Source organism: Sphaerodactylus townsendi, linkage group LG10 (genome assembly GCF_021028975.2).
Source record: "Sphaerodactylus townsendi isolate TG3544 linkage group LG10, MPM_Stown_v2.3, whole genome shotgun sequence".
NCBI lineage: Eukaryota > Metazoa > Chordata > Lepidosauria > Squamata > Sphaerodactylidae > Sphaerodactylus > Sphaerodactylus townsendi.
Window position 1 is genome coordinate 4,889,907 of NC_059434.1, and position 26,712 is coordinate 4,916,618.

Sequence of the window (26,712 nt, forward strand, 5' to 3'; positions counted from 1 at the left end):
TGCTTCAGAGTTCCCTGCAGAATACACACACGATGCACAGTTTTTAGAGAGGACCTCTGAAGAGAACAGTTCAGATGGAGTGCCATCTTTGGGACTGTGGCTAAACAAAATGTGGTTTGCGTAGACAACGAATGAGATATCTTTGCACAGGTTTGTGGGCACTTTGTTGATACTTGGAGCTTATTTACTTTATTCTAGAACAGTGGTTCCCAAACTTATTTGGCCTACTGCCCCCTTTCCAGAAAAAATATTACTTAGAGCCCCCTGGAAATTAATTTTTTAAAAATTTTTAATAGAAATTAAACAGAAAGATATATGTATTAATGTTTCTACCTGTGGCCATCACCGCCCCCCTGGATCGCTGCAGCACCCACCAGGGGGCGGTGGCGCCCACTTTGGGAATCACTGTTCTAGAATAACCAAGATTTGCAGCCACAGACATTGGAATCCATGTGAAAGTTGTTTAGAGATTTGATGATAGATACATAAGTACAGAGGGGTTAGGTTGGTTATGTGTATTTATTGATTTGTTTCGTTTTGTGTACTGCCCTTCTCTCATGGGCTCAGAGCAGCTTACAATATTTATCAACAAATAGAATAAAATACATAAAACCCAACCTGGATCCTCTGGCGATCAGACGGGAGGGAAAAGGCAAAACAAAAATTAGAATAGAAAAAAGGAGGAGGAGGAAGAGAAGGGAGTCCTGGTGAGAGAGAACCGTAGTCGCCTCAACCGTACACCCTGCAGAACTGCATCAGATTCTACTTACTCTTAAGTAGGATTTGGATTTAGGTTAATTGCTGTATTGGTTATTTTAAAATTTTAATTACTGGACTGAAGATACAAAAAGAAAATGTAAAATGTCTCACAAAAGAGGACATCTGAACAAAGGATTCAAGCAGCAGAGGCAAGCAATGGCAATAAATCGAATTAAAAATTAACAACTCAGGAGGTCTGGATGGTATTTAACAACATGTCTTCTTACTGGAGGATTTGAAAGTACACCAAAGTCACATGGATTTTTAAAATCTGGTCCTAAGGGGAGCAAGGAAATTACAGTCACCTTAGTAGAGCACAAAACAAAATGCAGTAAAACAGTATTAAGCACATAGAAGAACAAGCCTTGCTGAGGAAGAATGAGCTTGGCTTTTTCAAAAGGAAGGCTGTATGCAGAATTTTTTTCCTCTACCTTGACTTCCAAATTGCAGCTTTTTTGAGGGGGGCATCACATCCAGTTTCATTTTCTAAATGCATTTTCTCTCAAACTTAGTATAATACATTTTTTCTCAGAAAGAGAAAAAATACCAGAAAAGTTTCTAGAGCAGATCATTAAGGAGACAGTCTGTAAGCACTTGGAAGAGAATAATGTGATCACTGAAAATCAATATGGTATTCTCAAAAACAAGTCATGCCAGACTAATCTCATCGCTTTTTTTGATAGAGTGACAAACTTGGTAGATGAAGGGAATGCTGTGGCCGTAGCATATTTTAGAAAGGCCTTTGACAAGGTGCCCCATGATATTCTTGCAAGTAAGTTGGAAAGATGTGGACTAGACAATGCAACTGTTAGATGGATTTGTATTTGTTTGACTGGCCGAACACAAAGAGTGATCATCAATGGCTCATTTTCATCCTGGAAAGAACTACTGGGGTGTCACAGGGTTCTGTCCTGGGCCCAGTGCTATTCAATATTTTTATCAGTGACTCGGATAATGAAACAGAGGGCATGTTAATCAAATTTGCAGATGATATCAAATTAGGAGGGGTAGCTAATACCCTGGAGGGCCAGGATTCAAAACGATCTGGACAGATTAGAGAGCTGGGTCAAAACTAACAAAATGAATTTCAACAGAGATAAATGTAAGATTCTACACTTAGGCAGAAAAAAATGAAATGCACAGATACAGGATGGGTGACACCTGGCTTGACAACAGTGCAGGTGAAAGGGATCTGGGAGTCTTAGTAGAGCACAAACTGAACATGAGTCAGCAGTGTGATATGACAGCCAAGAAAGCCAATGCAATTCTGGGATGCAGCAGTAAGAGTATAGTGTCTATCTAGATTGAGGGAAGTAATTGTACCACTCTACTCTGCATTGGTTAGACCTCACCATGAGTACTGTGTTTAGTTCTGGGCACTGCAATTCAAGAAGGATATTGACAAGATGGAAAGTGTCCAGAGGGCAACCAAAATGGTAAAAGGTCTGGTATCCATGCCCAACATAGAGAGACTTGGGGAGCTGGGGATGTTTAGTCTGGAGAAGCGAAGGTTAAGGGGGGACATGACAGCTGTGTTTAAATATTTGAAGGGATGTCATGTCGAACAGGGAGCCAGCTTGTTTTCTGCTGCCTCAGAGATTAGGTCACGGAGTAATGGATTCAAGGTGCAGGAAAAGAGATTCCATCTAAACATCAGGAAGAACCTTCTGATTGTCAGGACTGTTTGTCTGTGGAAATCACTGCCTCGGAGAGTGGTGGTGTCTCCTTCTTTGGAGGTTTTTAAATGGGGGTTGGATGATCATACGTCAGGAGTTCCTGCAGGCAGGGGGTTGGACTTGAAGGCCCTTGTGGTCTCTTCCAACTCTATGATTCTATGATTCTAAGAACACAATCCAAACACATTAGCAAGCAATCTGGGCAAGAAAGTGCACTTTATCAAAAAAATCTACCATTTTGAGGGTTGGCACCATTCTCTTTCTGTCATCTTTCCCACTGGACCACCATCAGTGGGCTTTTTGAAAAACTGATCATTGCTATTGTGCTACAGTACAATAATATACTAGGGATCTATTGCAGTAACCGACTTGTGCCTGCCTGCTTTCGTACTTAAAAAGCAGACTTCTACCACTTTTTGTTGCAGATCCACAAAAGGCAGGAGCCGCTCTTTTTAACTTGCGCTGTTTAATCTAGTTGGGGAGGGGGGATTAACTTAGCAGAAATAAAACATGGTTCAGGAGAAACTTCTGTCATAAAACTATACATGAGAGGGCAAAGTGATTAAAAAAAATAAGCTTTTCACCTGCTCCATATCAGATACAGGTATATCGGAACTAGATCTCCATACCAGATAGCAGGTCTTGTGATCACTGAATTAATTTTTAGGCAGCAGACTGAGGACAGTCAAAAGAACAAAACTTATTCATCCAACACAATTTGTGGAATTTGCTCCCACAAGCCATGGCTACTAGCTTAATCACATCAAATGAGGTTTCCAGTGGCAATTTGTGAAGCAAACAAACCTCCACACGTTATTTAGAGGCACTGCACCTCTGTTGGGAGTGCAAGGGAACAGGGACTGTAAGGGAGGGATGATGGTTTCATTCCCAGCTTGCAGCCTTTCCACAGTTCCACACTATGGAAAGCAATATATTGGACTAGCGGGGCCCGGCCACGCGTTGTTGTGCCAATTGTCCTTCTCATCACAGTCCGCAACCCACACAGATGTCCATGCAGGTCCAATGATCCGCAGCATAGCCTTTTGGGGTGGTCAAATGGAATCCCTCTTTCCCTTTTCAATTCACGTTGTTATATGGTGGTGTCTTGTTTTTTTAGTATAAGGAAACCCTTTCTGTTCCACAACGGAACTGTACAGAGTGCGAATCCCGCTGTCCATGAGGCTGGTTGCCACGCACAGTCCTGGCTTGGGTAAGGCAGAACTGGGGCAAGCAGGCTATCCCAGGGCCTTTCCCCACTTACCTTAAGCCCCGTGCTACTTGAGGAGAGTAGCGCGGGGTCCCCCGGCACTCCCCATGAGAGGGGCAGCGACAGTGCAGCCGCCCTGACGCTGCTGCTGTCGCGCCCCCCCAGAGCAAGGCATCTCTGGCGCTCTTGCAAAGGGTGCCTTTTGATGACCCCGCGCAGAACGTGGGGTCGTGGGGACGCCCAGGCACGCTCCAGGGATGCCGCGCGCTGGGAATAGCGCGCAGCGAAGGCGGCCGAGGGAAAAGTGCGGAAAGGCCCCCAGCAGAGGCAGGCCCCCAGCAGAGGCAGGGTGGTGAGGTGCTCAGATCGAGGCCAGCTGCCTGGGTTCTTAAAGGGTCATGTGCAAAAGAAGCAGAGCCGGTAGTGTTGGTTCGCCCCCACCCCGCGGATTTTCTTAGAAGAAAAAGGCAAACTCCAGCTCGCTTTTAGTAAAAGAGAGCTGTGGTGAATATGGGTGAGGAAGTGGGTAAGTGGTGGTTGGATGTGAGGGAGGGCAGAGTGAGGTGTGTGAGGATGAGCTGGATGTGTATGAAAGAATGTGTGTTATGTGGTAGCAGTGGGTGAGGCACAGAGAGTGAAAGTTACCTGCGTGTGAGGGGGGGAACCCCACCTGACGTCTCACATGGCAAAGCGTGTATGTGTTTCACTTCCACTCGTATTACCTAACAGTATTACCTATTTACTGTTTTCACTGCTCATCTGTGGCCATCTGCACGAACATTCTAAGCCCTCAGGCCACAGACAGAAATGCTACACAAACATTCTAAGGGTGACAGTTAAACACAGCCAGCCTCATGGCCTGATGTGCCAGGAAAAAGACATTTTATCTGGCTCAGGTATGGGCTTTTGGCAATTTGAAGGTCCGATTACCTGCCCGCAACAGGGAGGAACGTCATGTGAAAATTTGGGGGCGATCCGTCCAGCCGTTTCGGTATTAGGGCATGACTAACAAAGTCACTGTTAGCTTTTTATATATATAGATAAGATGGACCTTTGAGCTGATCCAGCAGAAAGTTCTTCTTTTGTTCTTAAAATATATTATGCTAAGAATTCTCCCAGCCCAGGAATATCGAAACCCCACCCTAATTCTGGAACCGGGGGGGGGGAGGGAAATGTCCATTCAGTGTGTAAGTATCTGAAACCAATGAACGTGAATGGTACAGATATGGCCAAGCACCTTTAACCAATTTGCTACTGCATATAATCATAGGACAGGAGGCCACTCAGGTTGTCCCTCTAGGCATCAACTGGTCCAGATGAACAGGAATCCATAAGTAGAATGCAAGTATATCAAAGTACATCTATATCAGTGATGGCAAACCTTTTCGAGACCGAGTGCCCAACTTCAACCCAAAACCCACTTATTTATCGCAAAGTGCCAACATGGCAATTTAACCTGAATACTGAGGTTTTAGTATAGAAAAAATGGTTGACTCCAAGGCGTGCGTTACTCAGGAGTAAGCTTGGTGGTAGTCAGTGGCTTTGCTTTGTGTGACACTTCGAACGGTTAAATCACAACCCTAGGAGGGTTTACTCAGAAGCAAACCTCATTGCCAGCAACCGAGCTTATTCCCAGGAAAAGGTTCACGCTTTCGTTCTTCCCATGAAAAACAGTAGGATTTAACAGTGCTTAACAGGGTTACCTACACTGCTTCCCCAAAACTAGGTCTTAGGTTTAATGCTAATAATCTCCCTGAAATAATTACACTATTATCACATGACGAACTCTGTTTGCGCGTGCCCGCAGAGAGGGCTCTGAGTGCTACCTCTGGCACCCGTGCCATAGGTTCGCCACCACTGATCTATATCAAGGCGGATACGAGTGTGTTTTCAAGGGAAAACAAGATCCAGACAGCAGACGGAACGAACAGCCTCCACAGTCACTACCTTAGTGGTGCAGTAGTTAGCATCAGCAGTCTCCAATAGGGATGACTGAGTTTGATTCCCCATTCCTACACATGAAGAGAGGACTCTAAGCTGGAGATTTGGGTTTGTTTCCCCTCTCCTCCACCTGAAGCCTGCTGGGTGACCTCAGGCCAGTCACAGTTCTCTCAGAACTCTCTCAGTCACACCTACCTTCCAAAGTGTCTGCTGTGGAGAGAGGAAGGTGATTGTAAGCTGCTTTGACACTCCTTAAAGGCAGAGAAAAGCCAGGTATAAAATCCAATAGGGCATATTGCCTAAAGGTCTATCTTGTGTAATTATACAAAACAAATTGAGGAATTTTACACACAGACGTATTCTTGCTCATCAGCGTCTTCTGGCACCTTAAAGATGGCAAAATTTAGTGGGACATAAGCAGTAAAGTCCATTATGCTAAACAATACAGTGGGGGGTAGACACAGCAGTGGTGGTGGGCACAGCAGTGAGGCCTTGGGAAGCAAGGTGGGGGGGACGATCCTGCATGCTGGACTGAGCGCACTAGGGATCGGGCCCTCCCCAAGCCCCGCAGACCTTGGGGAGGGAGGGAGGATAATCCTGGTAGTAGGCTGAGCAACTCAGTCCAGCACCCAGGATTGGGGTGGGCAGAGAGATGCATCCCCATTCCTCCCCTCCCCCCATGCAACCAGGGCACGGCCTGTCCCTTGAGTCCTCTGGCTGTTCCATCAGTCACCCGCTGTTAGCTCCTGCTGACTTTTCCTGCTCTAACTTGTTCCTGGTGGAGGTGGGGCCACAGAGGCAGCAAGCCCCAGCCCAGCACTGCTTACCCTGGACACTCTGATGTCCACGGTGAGTGGGGTGGGGTTAATGGCGTGGCAGGCACTCCTGGGTCAGCTTCAGGTGGGTGAAGGAGAAGTCCAGGGTGGCAGCAGACACCTGCCTCCGCTGCTCCACCTGGTCCTGCTTGGCCCTTGGGGGCCCTTGGGGGCTCTTGGGGGTGGGTGGTGGGGAGGGTGGCAGGGAACGAGGAGGGCTGGTGCCGGGTGCAGGATAGTGGCCAATCGCCAGGCAGAACTCGCTTCCAGCAAAGCGACACACACTGCTTGGCTGGAAATAAGTCCTGTGCAGTGTTTAGTTAGAAGTGAGTCGTCGCCACATTCCATTCCTTAGGCAATTCTTTCTTAGGATAAGATTTCACGAAGCAGAGATTTGTCACAGGTCCGTCAAACTTTGTCACGGGTGTGATATTCATGCAAAGAGAGTCACTTGGAGTGCACGACTCAGTGGCCTTCTGTTCAGGAAAACACGTGCCTCGATAAAGTGGTTAGTCTTCAAAGTGCCACCTGATTCCTTATGATTTTGGATGCTGCCAACTAACAGGGCTATCCTCTGGAATTCTCTAAACAGGTCGTTTTACAAGCTGCATAAATTATGCAAATACACAGAATGGCTCATATTTACATAACATACTCTACGATTTGTGTTACTTCTTTTTCATGAAAAACAGCATGGAATTATGTTCTGAAGCCTCCTATATCAGGACAAGGAATTATATTTGGCAGTCTATTATATTGTAAAGTACCAACCATTCCATTTGGAGATTTCTGCAGCCCTTGCTCATGTGTTATCAAACCTAAATGATTGACACTAAAAAAAACCCCCATGATTCTCAAAACTTAAATTCTGTAACCCATGTTCTTGCCTGAAATGTGAATACTTCTCTGAAAACATAGCATAAACCAGTGGTGGCGAACCTATGGCACGGGTGCCAGAGGTGGCACTCAGAGCCTTCTCTGTGGGCACGTGCGCACAGAGTTCATCATGGGCGGGGGGGAGAAAAATCTCCCCCCAAACACTCACATCTAGGCTGGCCTAGGCCACTGGGCACAACATGTAGGTAACCCTGTTAAGTGCTGTTAAACCCTACTGATTTTCATGGGAAGAACTAAAGCACAATCTTTGACCTGGGAGTAAGCTCAGTTGCTGGCAATGGGGCTTGCTTCTAAACCCTCCTAGGGTCGTGATTCACCCATTCAAAGCGTTGCACGGTTGCTTCAAAGCAACACCACCGACTACCACCAAGCTTACTCCCGAGTAACGCACGCCTCAGAGCCAACCATTTTTTCTTAACTAAAACCTCAGTATTTGGGTTAAATTGCCATGTTGGCACTTTGCGATAAATAAGTGGGTTTTGGGTTGCAGTTTGGGCATTCGGTCTCAAAAAGATTCACCATCACTGGCATAAACCCAGCTCTGTCAATGGCCGATCTCCATTATCATCTCAGGTTTGTTAGAGTATGAAGAAAAAAAGAACTCAAGTTCAGGTAATGTTTAGCACTTATCTTGCTGAACTAAGTGAATTTAATCACCCCCCACTTCCAGTCCAGATCACCAGTGCAGCCAACACACTTTATTTTCCTTTAAAAAACAGAGTAATTATGTTAAGAAGTGTGTAAAGGGTGGAGGGCCCACGCATGCGAGGTCAAATATGAGGTTTATGAACTGCAGAAAAGCATGATTAATATGAAAGGGCAATAAGGGAGACACATATTTCACACTTTCGCTGCAAAGAGCAAGAGCATCGCTCAGAAACTGCCAAAACAGATGTTCGTACATTTGGCTCCTTAATCTAGAACACTTTCCAGGTTTTAAAGTATATCCACTGGTCTGCAAAAATTATGCCGTACTTTAATATAATTCTTCTGTTTAGATTTTTAATAAATAAGGTTATTACTTTAGTAGCCATGCCAGCTGGGCAATTATGATTTATTGTCCGGGCCTGCTTTAATATTGAGTGGCTTTTGTGGCTAACCCAGGCAGATTACCTTTTAAGCTTCAAGATATCGCTCACCATAAAGCAGCTGGAAAAAAGGCGGCCTGCGCTCACAAACCAGCATTATTGCCCAAGCAATCAACGTCCTGAAACATGCAGCCCTCCGAAAACCTTTGGCTTGGCTTTGTTCTCACTATGTTCGTTACAAAAGCCAAAGGGAGTCTCTACTGATTCTGCCGTTTGGACCTTTTTCTTTTTTTTTTAACCGGAAGGACAGCTTAAGAAAAGCATTAATTTTGTAAAGGGAAAACTACCTGGTTATTTAAAAGTTCCACTTACAAAAAATGTTTAAAAAAAACCCGCTACATCTAATTTCCTCTTTTTAAAAGGAAAGTCTTCAGATTTCGACCTGGCCCGCTATTCCCAATACTCAGCAGGACCTAATATGGATGTGTTTTTGGATAGCAGATCCAGATTTCATTCTGGGACCTTTTGCATGCAAAACAGATGTTTTATCATAGAGCTGCAGCCCCTGTCCACAATCTTGGATAGCCGACTTTGGATCAAGATCCACATGCCTTTCCCCCCCATGTCTGAATTACATTTATTATGCATTTATTTACTTCATTTATACCAGCGGTGGCCAACCTACGGTGCTTGAGATGTTCATGGACTACAGTTCCCATCAGCCCCTGCCAGCGTGGCCAATTGGCCATGAACATCTGGAGCACCATAGGTTGGCCATCCTAATTTATACCCTACCTTTCCTCAAGCGGCTCACATTGTTCTTTTCTTCTCCACTTTATCCTCAGAACAGTCCGGTGAGGTAGGTTGTGCTGAAAGAATTTGATTGGTCACTCAGCCACCCCCCGCGGAAGAGCAGCGAATCAAACCTGGGTCTCTCTGATCCTATTCCAACACTGACCACTGCACCACACACTGGCTCTCTCTGGCTTGTGTAGCACACATGAAAGTCTGTGCTAAACTGAATGAACACACAGTCATCTACGCACTTTTAAATCTTGATAGCAGAGAGGCAAAAGAGGCAGCCTCCCTGCTTTCAAAGTGTAAACTTTTTAATAAGTAAGCTCAGCGGCTCAAAGCATAAAGACCAAAGGAGGATTAATGAATATAGGTCAGCTCTTACATTTTCATGCCTCAGCTGAGAAATACAGGGAACCAACCCAAGTCAAGGGCAGGGAACGACCGGTTGCTTCTCTCCACCCAGAGGACAGGGAAATTTCCCGTAATAATTTCGTCTTGTTTGCTCTCCACTAAGTAAATTCACCTTCAAAGGTGGAATAAAGTGGGAGAGAGCCCCACAAGAGAAAAATGATAGAGAAAAGATTCTGCCAACCAAGTAGGCTTTTTTACTTCAAATTGGTCTCTTGAGCAAATAAAGCAGCAGCAAAATCTATACATCACTCAATACCACTGAAGTTTACAGGTTAAGGAAAATCAAATCCACCTATGGGGACACCAATCATCAATACATGTATTTACTTATTTCCTTATTTATTTTTATCTTGCCTTCGAATGGTCATATTCAAGAGAGCTTACAAAATATAATAAAATACAATACATTACAACATAGAGTCATTTTCAGACTATGAAAATGACCGCATAAAGGCCAAGCAAAGATGAATATTTCTGGAAATTTTGTAGAGTGAAAAACACGGTTGCTTTTGCAGAAAAGCAGCCATGCTGGGGAAAATTGAGATATACCGTATATACTCATGTATAAGTCGAATTTTTCAGCACGTTTTTAATGCTGAAAAAGCTCCCCTCGACTTATATGCGGGTCATTAATTTTTTGTGTGTGTTTTTACTTTGCCAGCCAGCAGGGGGCGCGGTTTTTATGCTAGCGACACCAAATGTTCAGGGTACCCTCAGAAGACACTCCTGATGATGCCAGCCAAGTTTGGTAAAGTTTGGTTCAGGGGGTGCAAAGTTATGGACCCCCAAAGGAGGTGCCCCCATTCCCCATTGTTTTCGATGGGAGCTATTAGTAGATGGGGCTACCCTTTTGAGGGTCCATAACTTTGGACCCTCTGAACCAAACTTCACCAAACCTGGCTGGTCTCATCAGGAGAGTCTCTTTACGATACCAGCCAGGTTTGGTGAAGTTTGGGTCAGGGGATCCAAAGTTATTGATCCCCAAAAAGGTGCCCCATCCCCCATTGTTTACAATGGAAGCTAATAGTAGATTTTCCATTTCTGATAATATCCCTCTTAAAATCTAAGTTGGGCTACATTTGGACATACAGATGATGATGAGGAATCCAGTTTTGAAGGATTTTAACTCTTGTGTTTTAGCTTGGTTGCTGGTTGAGCTAAGGTTTTTGTACTTTTTAAGTTATTGTTGATACCATATTGTTCTTGTTGACCCTCTTTTCCACTTACAGAGCCAGTTTACTGTTTTTCTTTGAAATAAATATTCAAAAACATTTAACCTACTGATGCCTCAATTGATGTAATTTTATTGGTATCTATTTTTATTTTTGAAATTTACCAGCAGCTGCTGCATTTCCCACCCTCGACTTATACGCGCGTCAATAAGTTTCCCCAGCTTTTTGTGGTAAAATTAGGTGCCTCGACTTATATGCGGGTCGACTTATACACGAGTATATACGGTATGTAATATTTAATCAACTTCTGTTGAGTCTGCCATACTCAATGTCAGACGACTGCTATCTATCCAACTGACATAGTGAAATCCTCCTCGTGATTAAATCCATAGGAATCGACACTGACCTTTTACTTCAGATGATCAAGCAACTATATTAGGAACAATTGCTCAGAAGATCCGCGACCAGGAGATAGCAGCCCTGCATCCGTATAAACCAAGACTCTGATTGCCTCAATTTCTAGCCATCTGATGCAATCACAACTCCAACTTGTCCTGTCTGACGGACTTGGAACCATCTATTAGCAGATGGGCATTGAGGATGGCCACGATGAACTCAGGGAGATTCCTTCGCATTCCACCCTCTCTACATTTATGTTCACGGGGGAAAGAAATGCCAGATTCCATCGCTCACATCCTTTTCAACGGCCATCATTATAAAGATCCGTGTGAGAGATTAATTATCCTGCAGCCCATCTTAGTACAGCCTTAAATAACACGGACCAAAAGAAACAACTCTAATTTCTTTTATCTGATAAAGATCCAAAAATCACTAGTTTGGTAGCTGAGTTTTTTACACAAATACTAAAAAATGAAGACCACCCAAATGGAGAAATTTCTTTTAAATTTATTCCTTCTATACATTGTTAATTTTAACTCAAATTTTAATCCTTGTGTTTATGCTTTATTTTTATCGGCGTCTTTTGTGGATATGAATCTGTATAGTATGCCAATAAAGGTATTTCAAGTTCAAGTACATGTAATACTTAAGCTTCCTCTCAAACCTATGTTGGAGTTTACTGCACAGAGAAGCAGTATAAATCCAGACTCCTCCTCTTCTTGTTTGAATGATCTATCTCAGTGGTTCTCAACCTACCTAATGCCGCGACCCTTTAATACAGTTCCTCGTGTTGTGGTGACCCCCAACCCTAACATTTATCCATTTTACAGATGGAGAACACTGATGCAGAGAGTCTTAGGCGACCCCTGTGAAAGGGTCGTTCGACACCCCCCCAAAAGGGGTCGCGACCCACAGGTTGAGAACCGCTGGTCTATCTGGTTTGTCAGATCAGAAAGGTTGGGACTGGGATGGATTTTTGAAGTGCGAATCTCTACAAAAAGACCCTCTGCTACATGACCCTGCACCCTCCTTTGGGCAGCTCTGGAGCATGGTAACATTTGTTGGGAGCACAAGGAGGTTGATGAGAACGTTCTTCTCTTTAGATTTCTACAGCGTGGCTTCCTTTTTGTCTCCAGTCTAAACCAGGGTCTTAGCTAACTTGTTTCTAAACAGCCTGTCCCCTTGGAAAAGGTAGGGCAGTGTGGTGTAGTGGTTAAGAGTGGTGGACCAGGTTTGATTCCCCTCTCCTCCAATGAGCGGCGGACTGTGATCTGATGAACCAGATTTGTTTTGTGCTCCCACACATGAAGCCTGCTGGTGGACCTTAGGCTAGTTACAGTTCTTCAAAGCTCTCTCAGCCCCACCAACCTCACAAGGTGTCTTACAGGAGAAAAAGACAAGATATAAATCCAAACTTCTTCTTCCAGGCTAAAACTATCAACTTGAAGTGAAGGTTGGCTTGCCATGCTCTCAGACACACAGCCTGTCTTGTGATCTCATGACAGCTGAAGCAGTCATTGGTCATATGGGGTTGAGGGATGCCTTTTACCAGGTCACAGTGACAAGGGATGCCTCTATTAGGTCACGGTGACAAGGGATGCCTCTACCAGATCATGGTGACAAGGGATGCCTCTACCAGGTCACGGTGACAAGGGATGCCTCTACCAGATCATGGTGTCTAGGGATGCCTATACCAGGTCATGGTGACAAGGGATGCCTCTACCAGGTCACGGTGACAAGGGATGCCTCTACCAGGTCATGGTGACAAGGGATGCCTCTACCAGGTCACGGTGTCTAGGGATGCATCTACCAGGCAGGTGATGCCCTGCTTTGTTGGGCCATTGCCAGGAACGTTCCCTGTAGGGGTCAGTATGTCCCTCTCCATAACCATACTGGTCAATGGGAACATGTGACGGGGCATCTGAGGGGTGAAGCAATGACTCCCCCTGGGTGAAGAGGCAGAGGTAGGCCTCTAGATCTGTCACAACTCTTCCCTTAAGGCCTTCTATGATCTCATTGAAGCAAGATGGCTGCCTAGTCGTTTCCTTGACTGGTGGGAGGTTGTACATTACCCCTTGTCAACACAGTCTCAGACATTGGGGTCAGATGGGAGACAGGAAGGGGGCGATGTAGACCTGCCTCCCTGAACAGCCAGTGGGAAGCACCCAGGATCAAATCGCCCTCCTCCTCCTCAGAGGGAGAAAGGATAACATAAAAGTGGATACAAAGTTAATTTCTCAGGCACCAGTTACTCAACTATGAGATACCTGCCCCAACACAAGAGACAAACATGGTTGAGGCCCGGTGAGACCACCACCCTTGCTGAAGTTAACCAAGTGGGGTTTTTCCTCACTGCATGGATAGGAGTCTTGCCTGGAGCAGAATGCTGGACTCAACTACCTCCAAGGTCCCTTAAACCTATAATATTCTATGGCTACTTCCACTCACAGCTCCAATCCTGAAAAACGACACACCTGTAACGTAGAAATCTATGCAGCACTTCTTTAAAATGTCTAATTGAAAATTAATTCCGTTGGCTGATGATTACATTGGAGCAAAACAGGAACACCATTATTTCTTTCCAAATCAACGTGATGGAAAGACGTCCCCCAAGGAAAGGAAGTCTTAACAGGAGGAAGAAGATCCAACTCGTCAGGAAGTCACTTGACCCAACCTAACAGAATGATACAATTGGGACATTTTTAGGGTACCAGATAATTCATTAAGTATTCTCCTCCCGCCCTCCCTGCCGCCCTGCTCCCCGCTCCCCGCACACGGACACCCAAGCTCTTTTCCCTCTTTCTGAACCTGCATTTATACTTGAGGGACCTATATATTTGAGGGATCGCATCTCCCTGTATCGCCTCGCTAGGACCCTCCGATCTTCGGAGGAGTACCTACCGTGTTGCCCCGAACATAAGACAGTGTCTTATATTAATTTTTGCTCCCAAAGATGCACTATGTCTTATTTTCAGGGGATGTCTTATTTTTCTGTGTTCTGTTCGTCAGGCATGCTTCCAAACAAAAACTTTGCTATGACTTACTTTCGGGGGATGCCTTATATTTCGCACTTCAGCAAAACCTCTACTATGTCTTATTTTCAGGGGATGTCTTATATTCAGGGAAACAGGGTATTAGTGGTCCCTGGCCCAAAACACATCTGGCTGGCCTCCACTAGGGCCAGGGCATTTACAGTTTTAGCATTTAGCGCCAAAAAAAATCTGAATCCTAATCAGAAGAATCTGGGTTAAGACCAGGGCATACTGCCCATGTCCTCGGGCTCATGCCATTTGGTCACATGGGAGGGCACCGGGCGCGGCTGGGTCCTTGCACCCGGCCTCTACTGCAGCACGGTGCCCAGGCTGGCGCCCGGCAGCTCCCTCCGTGCCAGTGTGCTGCTTGCCGACTGAGCTTGCCACTACGGCAGATCGGCTCCTGCCCAGAGGTCGGGGAGAGCAGGAACTGGCCCGCTGCTGTGGTGTCCATCTGAGCCTCCCGCCATCAAGCTTTGCCCTGCCCAGCGTCCCTGCTGGCTGTAAGTGGGACATGGGGGGATGTAGGTGGGGCATGCTGTAAGTGGGGCATGGGGGGATGTAGGGATCCGGGCTGGTGGGGGGCATAGGGTGCCATTTTTGCCTGGTACACCTCTGGTTAAGACAATTATTAAAGTTGCAATCTAATTATAACCACTGTGAAGAATGCACTTAATTTGACTGGCTCCCTAGCTATCTGTTGATAAGTAAGCTGGAACCTAAAACAAGTGCTGACGCAGCATGATAAAAACCTTACTACTTTTTGGTCCAGCCAAAACTAAACTGAGACGACTTGTTTCTCTCCCTCCTTCTCTTCTCCCACCCCCAAACGTCTGTGCACAGAGACACAGCTACCTCACGAGAGCCGAAAAGAAATGCTGCATTTGGTGGATACAGAAATCAGATGAATCTGCAGCATAAGCAGCAGCGTTGTATGTTGGCTGTGAAGTTTGATTATAAGCTCCTAACTTGACTCGCTCTTCGGTGAAAGAAACAATTGTAAAAAAAAATACTTAATGGCGCACACAGGAAAAAAATTTATAGAAATTCCTAAGCACACATTTGCCCCTCCTTCCAAACCATGTCCAAAAGTGCAGCTCCTCACAATCGAACATTCGTTATCCTCTATCATCGGCTTCCTTCGGTGAGGATATATTTCCACAGTAGCTAATGGAGACATTCCTCCAAATCAATGCACTGCAGTGATAGAGAAATAAAAGCTCATTTCACTGTAATGATGCTTCCAGACTTCCTCCAAGTCAGGTGGTTGCTTGCTGTTAATGATCTGTGACATACCACACAAGTAGTCCTAAAAAGACTGATTATCCCCTGCATGTGCAACAATATTTGCTTTATGGATGGCTAAATGAATGAAGACATTCAATGTAACTGTAAAAGTAAAAAATCAAAAGAAAACTTACAAGTAACGTGTTTTCTTTGAGTAAAAGAGCTGTGAACATTTTCCATTAATACTTAACCTTTTGCTGGAGCAGCACAACCACATATAATGCTCGAACCCATAAAGCCAAAACGCAACATGGGGATAATGCAGATTATCTACCGCATTGTGACTTTTGGGGGAAAAAATACCATTTATGCCCAATTGGTACCAATTAGAACTCTTATTTACTCTCGGGGACAGCCTAGAAGACAAACTTTATGGAAGAAGGACAGCAGAACAGTTTCCTTGGTCATAAATTGGACAATCGTTAACATCTCAACACAGGAAAATTTATTTTAACTAAGATACAGCGCAGTCGGGCAGGACAGGACATCTCCCGGCCCAAGACAGTCACAGGTTTTCTGCTTGCCATTTTATTGCATTTACTAGACGCCAATTTTGTCCCCCATATGTCAACTGTAGGTTAACGATCCCCCAAGTGCAATTTTTTAAAGTCTCCCTTTTTTTTAATAAGACTAAAGATGCAGCCAGAAAAAACAGTCCAAGTTAAGACAGACACAAAATTATCCTCAACTATGATTCACGACGCATCTTTGTTTAATGGCATTATGTCCCTGCCGCCTGGGCGGTTCGATGTAAATGCCGTTCACTTCAAGGGCCCTGGCAAAGAAACATTTCCCAAGTTGTTGTGCACTTTGCTGTGCAGATTTAAATATATATATATATATATATATATATATAAAAAAACTGAAAATTTAGTCTTTGACTCACAAAGCACTGCACGAAAGATTTAAATTCTCATTCAGGTGCTCAGACACTACAAAGCTGTCCATTTTATGCTTTTCAAGTTTAGGCATCACCTCATTTCTGTAGGAAATTTCAGTTTTGCGGGAAGCTTTCCAGCAACTTCACTAATTTCAAAGCAAAGCGTAATCTGTTCATAACGTAGCAATTGCTGCCGTGCTGATAACAAAAACAAGGCCTGATTGGCTTTGTTCATTGCTCCTGTTACACAAGAGGCCGGAAAACAGAAGGGCCTGATACCACACCTGTACGTATCATTGAAACTGAGGCAGGAGCAGTTTCGAGGCAAAAGTGAAGATGTGCATATTTCAGGGGAAGGCAAGCATGTTAATCTCTACAGCTCTTTATAAAACATGATTTAAAAATTATTTAGTTTATTTTTTTCATTTTGCAATATTAACAGAGTATAAAAAAGAAACACGAGACAATAAGGGCCTTTCCCCACTCTCTCCCCTTCACTTCATTACGCGCCGCGACGCTGCTCTCAGCCGCCATGGCATTCCTGGCGTACAGCTCGGTGACTTCTTCCATCGCACTCGCCGCGCTCTGCGCAGGGTCATCAAAAGGCGCCGTTTTCTCCAGCACCAGGGATGCCGCGCGCTGAAGGGGCGCGACAGCGGCAGCGTCGGGGCGGCTGCGCTGTCGCCGCCCCTGTCGTGGGAGTACAGGGTAATCCTCCCGCCATTTGAGGAGAGAGAGGGGCTTAAGGTAAGTGGGGAAAGGCCCTATGATAAGATAACTGTCTGCCTTTCTCACTGAGACCCAAAGCGGATCATACAATGCAAGTTGATGCAACTGGTAGAATGGGACGGTTCATTAACTTTTGTAACATACAATGAAACCTCAGTGGGCTAGCAGCCAAGTTGTGAACTTGCCTCTTTGCCGCTGCTGCTGGCTATAGCGGGCCCTGCCTTCTTTATCCTTGGAAATTGTATGCATTGTGAGTCAGGGTGGTAGGGAGTGAACGACGAATGGCTTAGGAGTGGGTCAGGGATAGAGGGGGGTCACACATGGTGCTGGCTGCCACACCCCCGCCTCCAGCACTGACCCCCTCTGACACTCACAGGGGAAGGTGGGAACCCCTTTCGATCTTTGATTGCCATCATGTGGCTGCACCTTGCTAGCCATTTTGCTGGCGATGGCTTCGGGGAATCCCATGAACGACTAATATAGGTAGCTGCGGAGCTAGTCAGAAACCGCCTGCAGCCTGTCCGTGTCATCACCTCGGTAAATTTATTGGAAAGCCTGTTTGGCTCCTAAAAGTAATTAAGTTATGAGTGAATGGAAAACTGTTTAGCTATCCCCATTCTGATGACTGTAGCTCCGCAGTTTTCATCAGACTATGAACAAGCTGCAGGGAAGCCTTCAAGGAATACTTTTCCAAGGATGAAGCCTTCTGATGCAGGCCCAAAGCTAAAGTCGCCCATAACCATTCCCTTGTCACTGTCAAGAAAGCAAGAACGGTCAGAATGGCAGGACAGTCCACCACACCTGGATTTCTGACGTATTCGTAGCAATTTAACCAAAGTGGAAATGTCACTAACGGCCGCCTCGTGTCTACCTCAGTGGGTCTCTCTCCTGTATTCGACAGTCATCAGGTTGGCACCTTTCCCGGGTTCACCGGCTGCCCAACATGGAGAAGCTTCTTGCATCATGGAGATAAGGAGTGCAGAAAACGTCCTCTGCTGGATTTCCGGTGTGCCCGTTTTCTGGCTGCTGCGGGTTTTCCAGGCTGTGTGGCACTAAAACTACCAGCCACGTGTCAGGACCATGCCTGTCAGTATCTTGATGTCTTGCTGTGTGTGATTTGCAATTGTTTTCCTGTTTCCCTCTTCCCTTCCTAGCAATCTCCTGTTAGCAATCTCCTGGCGCCAGCCCATCCTCAAAGAGGTGTGAAAGGTTCCCAGGTCCTTTGTAGCTTTGTAGTAGAAACTGTAATGGACATTTGGTGTGGGGCAAAACAGGGGGGAGGGGGGGTTAAAAAATATAAGTCCTGGATCTGAGCTCTCTAGCTGAGATCCTGCTTTACACTGTTACTCTTCGCATCACCTGGAATAAACTGCTTTTGGACTTTCTTACGGTCTCTGTTATTTCCACGTTGGAGAGTCTGACATTAAGCAGGATCTCCCAGTTTGACCCGCACTCGGATCCATGGCCGACAAGGATGGAGCTGCAGGCAGGTCCCCGGCTGGCGAACCTGATGAGGGAACGAGGCGAGTTCCAGACAAGGACGAGATGCCCCACGACCCGGACTCAGGAGACAAAGAGAAGGATGCTCCCGTCCCCGACCAAACGGGGGAGATTAAAATATATAAGTCCTGGATCTGAGCACTATAGCTCAGATCCTGCTTTACATTGTTACTCTTCATATCACCTGGAATAAACTGCTTTTGGACTTTCCTATGGTCTCTGTTATTTCCACGTTCGAGAGTCTGACACCATGCAGCCCAGAAAACCCACAGCAGTGAGCTGATTCCAGCTGGGAAAGCCTTCAACAATACTTTGCCTGGTTACTGTTACAAGCATGGGTAGCCGGAACATTTTGTTCAAGAAAGGAAGGTGGAAACTTCCTTCTGCAGGAGAGAACAGTTGATGCCACAAATAATCCACAAGCCCTATTATGATGCAATTCTTTCTGAGCCCTGGCAACTCTGAGAAATCTGGTACAATTCAGCATTAAGTTGGGCACAAAATACCGTTTGGGTTGCAGACTAAATTGGCCATTTCCATTGACTCCCACTTCCTGCCACAGACTGCCTACATATCACACCTCTATGTCCCCTGCCTCCAGAAGCATTTGGTAGAGAACAGAAGCCTGCAGTGGGGCAGCAGGAAGCAGGAAATGTCTGTTACACTGATGGAAGATTTATAGCCCCATCCAAAGGGGGAAGGTAGGCAAATCCACGGTTGGAAGTGATACGTGGCCTCGCTGGTACATTTGCCCTCCCCAGGAGAGGTGGAGGTTGGATCCGCTGGTGGGAGTCCACTGTGGCTCTCGACAGCAGTGGAATGCAGAGCTGAACACCACGCCCATGTCCCTGTGTCCCTGCCACCAGCATAGTGGGGGGCGGTCCGAGGGCGTGGCCAGGGGAAAGGCCAACACTAGTCAGCTTCCACCCAGCCATTGCCCCTGTTTTGCTGGTGGCCGGAGCTGTAGATTTACACCATCTTTTGAGTGGCATGAGTCCATTAGGTTCAATGTGAGTTTCTGGCCACAGGGAGACTTTTTTGTGTGTTTTTGGACTCCTCGTGCTGTTGGAAAGCCTTCTTGGGATCGGCAGCCACAGCACTGTGTCCAGACTCCCAGCCCTTTGGATGGGGCTGCCCATCTGGATCCAACCCATAATCCAGAATGGGTTTCTCCTGTGGAGTAGGGTGGAACCTATTCATTTGGACAGGATGCTGTCCCCTGAAACATAACATAAGTTGCCTACCAAAGAGAAATGTGTGCATCTGCTCTTCTGTATGAACATCACAGAATCCTACTGACTAGAATCAGGTGGCGGCGAGACTGTATCCAGATATGGACTGTTTATCAGCCCCGCCATACGCTACGCTGGCAGGGGCTGATGGGAATTGTAGTCCATAACATCTGGAGTCCCAAAGGTTCGCCACCACGGCACTAAGTCTTCACTTTCAGTTTCTGGACAGCAGTTCTTATTAATGACCGTGAATCTGTTCCGTGTACATTAAAACAGCATGTTACATTTCTGGCTTTCTGCTTTTAAAGAATACATAGGCTAATGTAAACTGTATTCTACTGCAGAAAAACCGGTTGTAACACTTTCTCGGGGTTTGTTATTCCAGCCTAACTGCTTCTCTGCTCCGCCAGGTAAGGACGCATTTCTCAGCAGAAACAAAAAGCGGCACTTACAGGCCAGTTTATTTGGAAATTGCCCAGTGTCCATTAGTAGAAATTATTTCTAAATACTCAGATTTATAACTCAAATCTATAGTTTCAAGTGCAATTATGTTGTCCTCATAGATCATCAGGCAGTTCAATGCATTAACCTCACAATTTACGTTAGAATTTAACCTTTACACTTCACACTACAACAGTGAAACATTTCCTGCTCACAGACAGCACTCCGGCATTCATTAATCATCGGTCAGGCAAATAGACCATCAACATTTTTAATTAGTATGGACGCACTGTCTTCTCAGCCCCATCGGTCACAATGGTTGTTTAAAAAGCTGACTTATTGGACTCTGTTTGGGAACGGATCTGGTTAATATCTACGAGAAGAGAGATTGCTCGTCCATCCAGCCTACAGTGCAGTCTGATAATTCCTACCCCTTCTGTAAGAGACTGATAACCGCTGCCCTTGGGCTAACCAGCCAACTGCAAATCAAGTAACAGCAGCTCCTACATAGCCTGGGTTAATTTTGGGTCACAATTTATCCACTAGGAATGTTGACTTGACACTTAAGGGTTTTGCTTATAAATATGATAAGGGGGCGGAGGGGGGGGGGAGCTGGTCAGGAAGAAGGAAAATAAGGCAACCCTGTGTGAATGTTGGAAAAAACCCCACTCATAGTAGTGAACATAAAAATGGATTTTAAAGCTTAAATAAACACACTTCTGCTCTGCTGCCCCTGCTCAAAATGAAAAAGAAAGAATGTAAGAGGGAAGGAAAGAAACCTTAAGATTAGCTGAATGAATTCACTGAATAAACAGCAACTGTCTACGTTACCTTCTAAGTGCCACAGCACTGTAATAAGGACATAATGTGCAATTCAAAAACTTTTAACAGTACTTCTGAGCATGCATTTTTCCTACAATTATGGCTCCTCACCTTGGATAAGCTACCGTATATACTCGTGTATAAGTCGACCCGCTTATAAGTCGAGGCACCTAATTTTACCACAAAAAGCTGGGGAAACTTATTGACGCGCGTATAAGTCGAGGGTGGGAAATGCAGCAGCTGCTGGTAAATTTCAAAAATAAAAATATACCAATAAAATTACATCAATTGAGGCATCAGTAGGTTAAATGTTTTTGAATATTTATTTCAAAGAAAAACAGTAAACTGGCTCTGTAAATGGAAAAGAGGGTCAACAAGAACAATATGGTATCAACAATAACTTTAAAAGTACAAAAACCTTAGCTCAACCAGCAACCAAGCTAAAACACAAGAGTTAAAATCCTTCAAAACTGGATTCCTCATCATCATCTGTATGTCCAAATGTAACCCTAAACTTAGATTTTACAGGAGGGATATCATCAGAAATGGAAAATCTTACTATTAGCTTCCCATTGTAAACAATGGGGATGGGGCATGCCCTTGGGCAAATAACTTTGGATCCCTGAACCCAAACTTCACCAAACCTGGCTGGTATCAAGTAAAGAGACTTCCTTCCTGATGAGAATTGCCACAGGTTTGGTGAAGTTTTGGTTCAGAGGGTCCAAAGTTATGGACTCCTTCAAAAGGGTAGCCCCATCTCACTATTAGCTCCCATTGAAAACAATGGGGAATGGGGACACCTCCTTTGGGGGTCCATAACTTTGCACCCCCTGAACCAAACTTTACCAAACTTGGCTGGCATCATCAGGAGTGTCTTCTGAGGGTACCCTGAAATTCTGGTGCCTCTAGCATAAAAACCGCGCCCCCTGCTGGCCAGCAAAGCAAAAACACAAAAAAAAATTAATGACCCGCATATAAGTCGAGGGGAGCTTTTTCAGCATTAAAAATGTGCTGAAAAATTCGACTTATGTATAATGTATAACTTATGTATATACGGTAATTAACTTCCAAGGGAGGACAGTGGGGGGAAAAAGCAAACCCCACCGGAAATTTTATGTTTCCAAGGAGAATTAATGCTATTAATTGGCCATGTTAGTAAGGGGCCATTGGGAAGCAACCTGTTGGGGACCCACGCTCATTTCTAGCAACATCCCCCAGTAAATACATATATATTCCAGGGAGGACCAGTGATGAGAATTTCTAAAAGCCCATCATGCCCTTTGGTGAACATGTTCCATGGAGGATGCCACCAGCACAAAAGCCAGATGTTAATTTAGAAAGATCATCTTTTGCCATTTTGATCCCAAGGCACACACAATAAGTAGAACCAGATACAAAAATGCCCACTTCCCCTTTCTCAGTCCAAAGTAGGACTAGGGGAGGGCAGAAAGGCAGGAGAACACACCCCTTCCTGTTTAATCAAATTCCACAATACGATGATACCAAGGACTTCTGAGAACATAGCACATTTGGGCAATTTGTAAGATGATCCACAATAGAACTTCAGCCATAGCCATATGACAGACTCCAGCAAGGTGCTTGGGGAGATTTTGGACAGCTTGGGTGAAACATCTGATTACTGACTGCACTTCAAAGTACACAAAGGTACAGCCCCTTTAAAGAACTTGGGTGGTCAACACTGAAGAACCAGTAGCAAAAGCTGACAAATGAACGGGTAGATGTCTCTATATCAGGGGTCTGCAACCTGCGGCTCTCCAGATGTTCATGGACTACAATTCCCATCAGCTCCTGCCAGCATGGCCAGCAGGGGATGATGGGATTTGTAGTCCATGAACATCTGGAGAGAGGCAGGTTGCAGACCCCTGCTCTAAATTATAAAATGGATCTTCAATCTAGGCCAGGGCAAAAAGTATCAGCTTTAGCAGACTCATCAGTTGACTCTCTTCTCTTTACAGAATGTCAGTACCAAGAGTGGATTTAAAGAACTTTCAACACAGACTTAGGAAAAATGTTTCCACTCTCTGATGTGTTCCCTGCTGCAATGGTATAGTGATAAAAAACACTAAATCCATACAACAGAGATCATAGGAGAACTAAACTGGAATGTGCGACTACGCTGTATTTTGATGAAGTCAGAAAAAACTGGTGTGAAGGACAGTGTTCAAAAGCACAGGCACAAATAGGGACTGAAGATACAAGCACAAGAATGACAGTCATATTTTTCAAAACAACCAAATCAAGAAACTGAAAACTGCTGGGCCAAGGAAGGGCTGGGAAAACCAGCCAATCTGTGGGTTCAGCGGCCTCTTGCAATCGATGTGCAGAATTTCAGGGAAACCTAAACAAACACGGCATTCCAAAACATCCCCAACTCTGAATTCAGGCAACACTCATCCTCCAACATACGAACAACGCTTGAAGAGCCGGCTACAGAGGACCTGGATCCTCCGAAGCTTTTATTGTGATGAGGAAAGATTTGCAGTTGCACATATTGATTTTGTGATGGTTTGCTCTCCCAGCCATCCCTTCCTGTCTGTCCCTTGGCCCCCATGCATTATCAACATTCAGACTTTAGGATCCTCTGAATTGGAACCTTTATATTTGGATCCAGAACACTGTTTCCGCAGGTATGAGGAATTCTGTCTGCAGAGTGCAACTTTCACAGTGGCCCCTCCCAAAATCCTGCCCCCGCCCCCCCGGAACAGAATTTCAGGGGGCATTTGGATCTGCTGCTGGAGCCATTAAAAATCTCCCTCTACCCCTGGAGTGAGGGGGGTTTTTGGCTCCCGCTAAGTTGTATCCAACTTTATGGAATATATTTATAATAAGCTCTCTTTCAGTATTTGAAGGGCTGTCAGAGGAGGGCAGGGAGCTGTTCCTGTTGGCAGCAGAGGAGAGGACTCGCAAGAATGGGTATAAATTAGGGGCAAAAAGGTACCAGGTGGACATCAAGAAGAACATTTTTACTGTTCAGCAGTGGAATCAGTTGCCCTGGGAGATGGTGAGCTCCTCCTCTCTGGCAGTCTTCACACAGTAGCCGGACAAACAGTTCTCAGGGAGGCTCTAAGCCCGTGGTGGCGAACCTTTGGAACTCCAGATGTTATGAACTACAATTCCCATCAGCCCCTGCCAGCATGGCCAAAGGTTGACAGGGGCTGGTGGGAATTGTAGTCCATAACATCTGGAGTGCCAAAGGTTCGCCACCACTGCTTTAAGCTGGATCCCACGCATTGGATCAGAGGGTTGACTAGGACGAGACCTGGTATGGACTTCTTCTTCTTAACCTCTTGTTATGGTGCGTTGTTTCCATTCCACACATGCAGAATAATGCACTTTCAAACGGCTTTTACTGCTCTTTGAAGCTGTGCAGAATGGCAAAATCCACCTGCAAACAGTTGTGAAAGTGGTTTGAAAACGCATTATTTTGCGTGTGCGGAAGGCGCCTATGATTCTATATCTACCATGGTTTCACTAATGGAAGCCTCCTATCATCTCTACAAAGTCAATGTTTTTTGTTCTCACAAACAAAAAAGTCACACAGATTAAGGTATGCCGTAACAATGAGAATCAGGTGAGATTGCCCCTCCCCCTTCTGTCATTAGGGAAATAGTGGCAAAACATCATGTACTGCACTGCAATGATGTTATCAGCCAAAAAGCCCCTCTCAATATTTGATGGCCAAAGGAAGCCTTTTAATTTTAAGGGATAATTTTAAGGGATCAGAAAGAAGTATCAGATTGTGCACTGCTGATCAAGCACGGTTTTTAAAGGGGAAACGCAAACAATAAGGCAGCCATTTTATATAAGAAAAACAAGGAAAACAAACGAGCAGAGCTCCCCAAGTTTTACGGGTAGTGTCATGCTGCTAATCACCGAAGCAAGTTATTTCCATGAAGTGATATCCCCCAGTAGACTAAACACTGTGATTGCTGTCACAATATAGCACCCCCTGTTTGGTGCAACACATGAAATATGACATTCTGAAGTCCAGAGCTTGCCAAAATCAATGCACAATGCTGCCAGTGAAATGAAAAGGACCACACATATACCCGTGTCTGCAAAACTGAACCCACATAGTTGTAAGTACAGAGCTGAGAATATGGAACATAATGCTGATGTGCATTTTAGTAGATCACCCAAACATTCCAACTAAATAACAATTTAACAACTTACTTTTATTGCCTACCAGTGCCACATGCGGCTGAGTCTCTGACTCTTCATTGACCTTCTTTATAACGTTGTACCAATCTTCCAAGTTTTCAAAGCTCTGCTGGTTGGTGATATCATACACCAGGAGGACAGCCTGAGGAGAAAAGGACAATTTGTTAAGAAAAATGGATGACTTTATGCTACCCTTTAAAATCTTCAAGAAGGGGGAAAGTCTCTTTTGTAAACATGATCCCTGTGACACAAAAGGAAAGTTACTCCAGGCTGAATCACACACGCTCCTCGGCAGCCACAAGGCAGAAGAGCACAGAACGGCACCTCAGGATCACGGTCCCACCCACAAGCAGAGTGGATAAAACCAGATTTTTAAAAAGTCAACAATCCCCCCAAAAATCACATTTAAAAAATGTAAATTATATTGATAATGTATTTACATTTTAGCTACAGCAAATGTCTCTTTTAGAAATGACCTACCAAAAATCAAATCTGAACTCAATAGCTACCGTGTTTCCCCAAATATAAGACAGTGTCTTATATTAATTTTTGCTCCCAAAGATGCGCTATGTCTTATTTTCAGGGGATGTCTTATTTTTCTGTATTCTGTTCGTCGGGCATGCTTCCAAACAAAAACTTTGCTATGTCTTACTTTCTGGGGATGCCTTATATTTCGCACTTCAGCAAAACCTCTACTATGTCTTATTTTTAGGGGATGTCTTATATTCGGGGAAACAGGGTATGTATAATCTGTCAAAAATGAATTTGCCACTTCCCTAATCAAATTATGAATACTGTTGGTCTTTGCAAAGGAAAAAAAAAACCTGTGGAAAGCAACTTCATCAAATAATCCTATAGCTCAGTTCTTCATGCACTGACACTGCAGCCCAAGAACTGACACTCAAATCACTCTGAGCATTGCCTACTGGGTGACCTTTTCAGTCCTGTTTCTTACCTCTGTAGGGTACAACTCTCTGTAGCAGGCTGAGAACTCTAGTTAAAAATAGCTAAGACACTACCTGTCCTCCTGGAGATTTACCTTCTAGCTCCCATATCTGACCAATTACTTCCTCCTGACCTTCGTTTTGGTTGAAAATATTTCCTTTTCAGTTGGTGTGGGCAGAGCAGATATCAAAGAGAAGGGGAATGCTTTGGGAGAGAGACAGATTGGGAAAAGGAAGCAATTGTCTCATGTTGATATCTATATCATCTGTCTACAAAAACCGGGCAGATTTCCTATTTGAGGCCATAAGCATTGTTATCTAAAAAATTATAATGCATGGTACATCACTGGGGTTGAATAACGAAAAAAAATATTTAAGAAGAAGAAGAGTTTGGATTTATATCCCCCCTTTCTCTCCTGCAGGAGACTCAAAGGGGCTGACAATCTCCTTGCCCTTCCCCCCTCACAACAAACACCCTGTGAGGTAGGTGGGGCTGAGAGAGCTCCAAGAAGCTGTGACTAGCCCAAGGTCACCCAGACTCAAAGGGGCATGGACACCTC

The 26,712-nt window shown here is 44.9% G+C and overlaps 1 protein-coding gene across 6 annotated transcripts in view; it reads right to left on the bottom strand.

Annotated features, from left to right (window-relative positions):
• The window catches only part of RAB28 (RAB28, member RAS oncogene family), an 82,468-nt gene that overhangs the window by 30,436 nt on the left and 25,320 nt on the right, over window positions 1-26,712 (bottom strand). For all 6 annotated transcript variants that reach the window (XM_048509521.1, XM_048509520.1, XM_048509523.1 and 3 more), the window contains exon 4: window positions 25,221-25,350. In XM_048509521.1, the coding sequence (XP_048365478.1) occupies window positions 25,221-25,350 (130 nt within the window). The remainder of the gene's footprint in view (window positions 1-25,220; window positions 25,351-26,712) is intronic.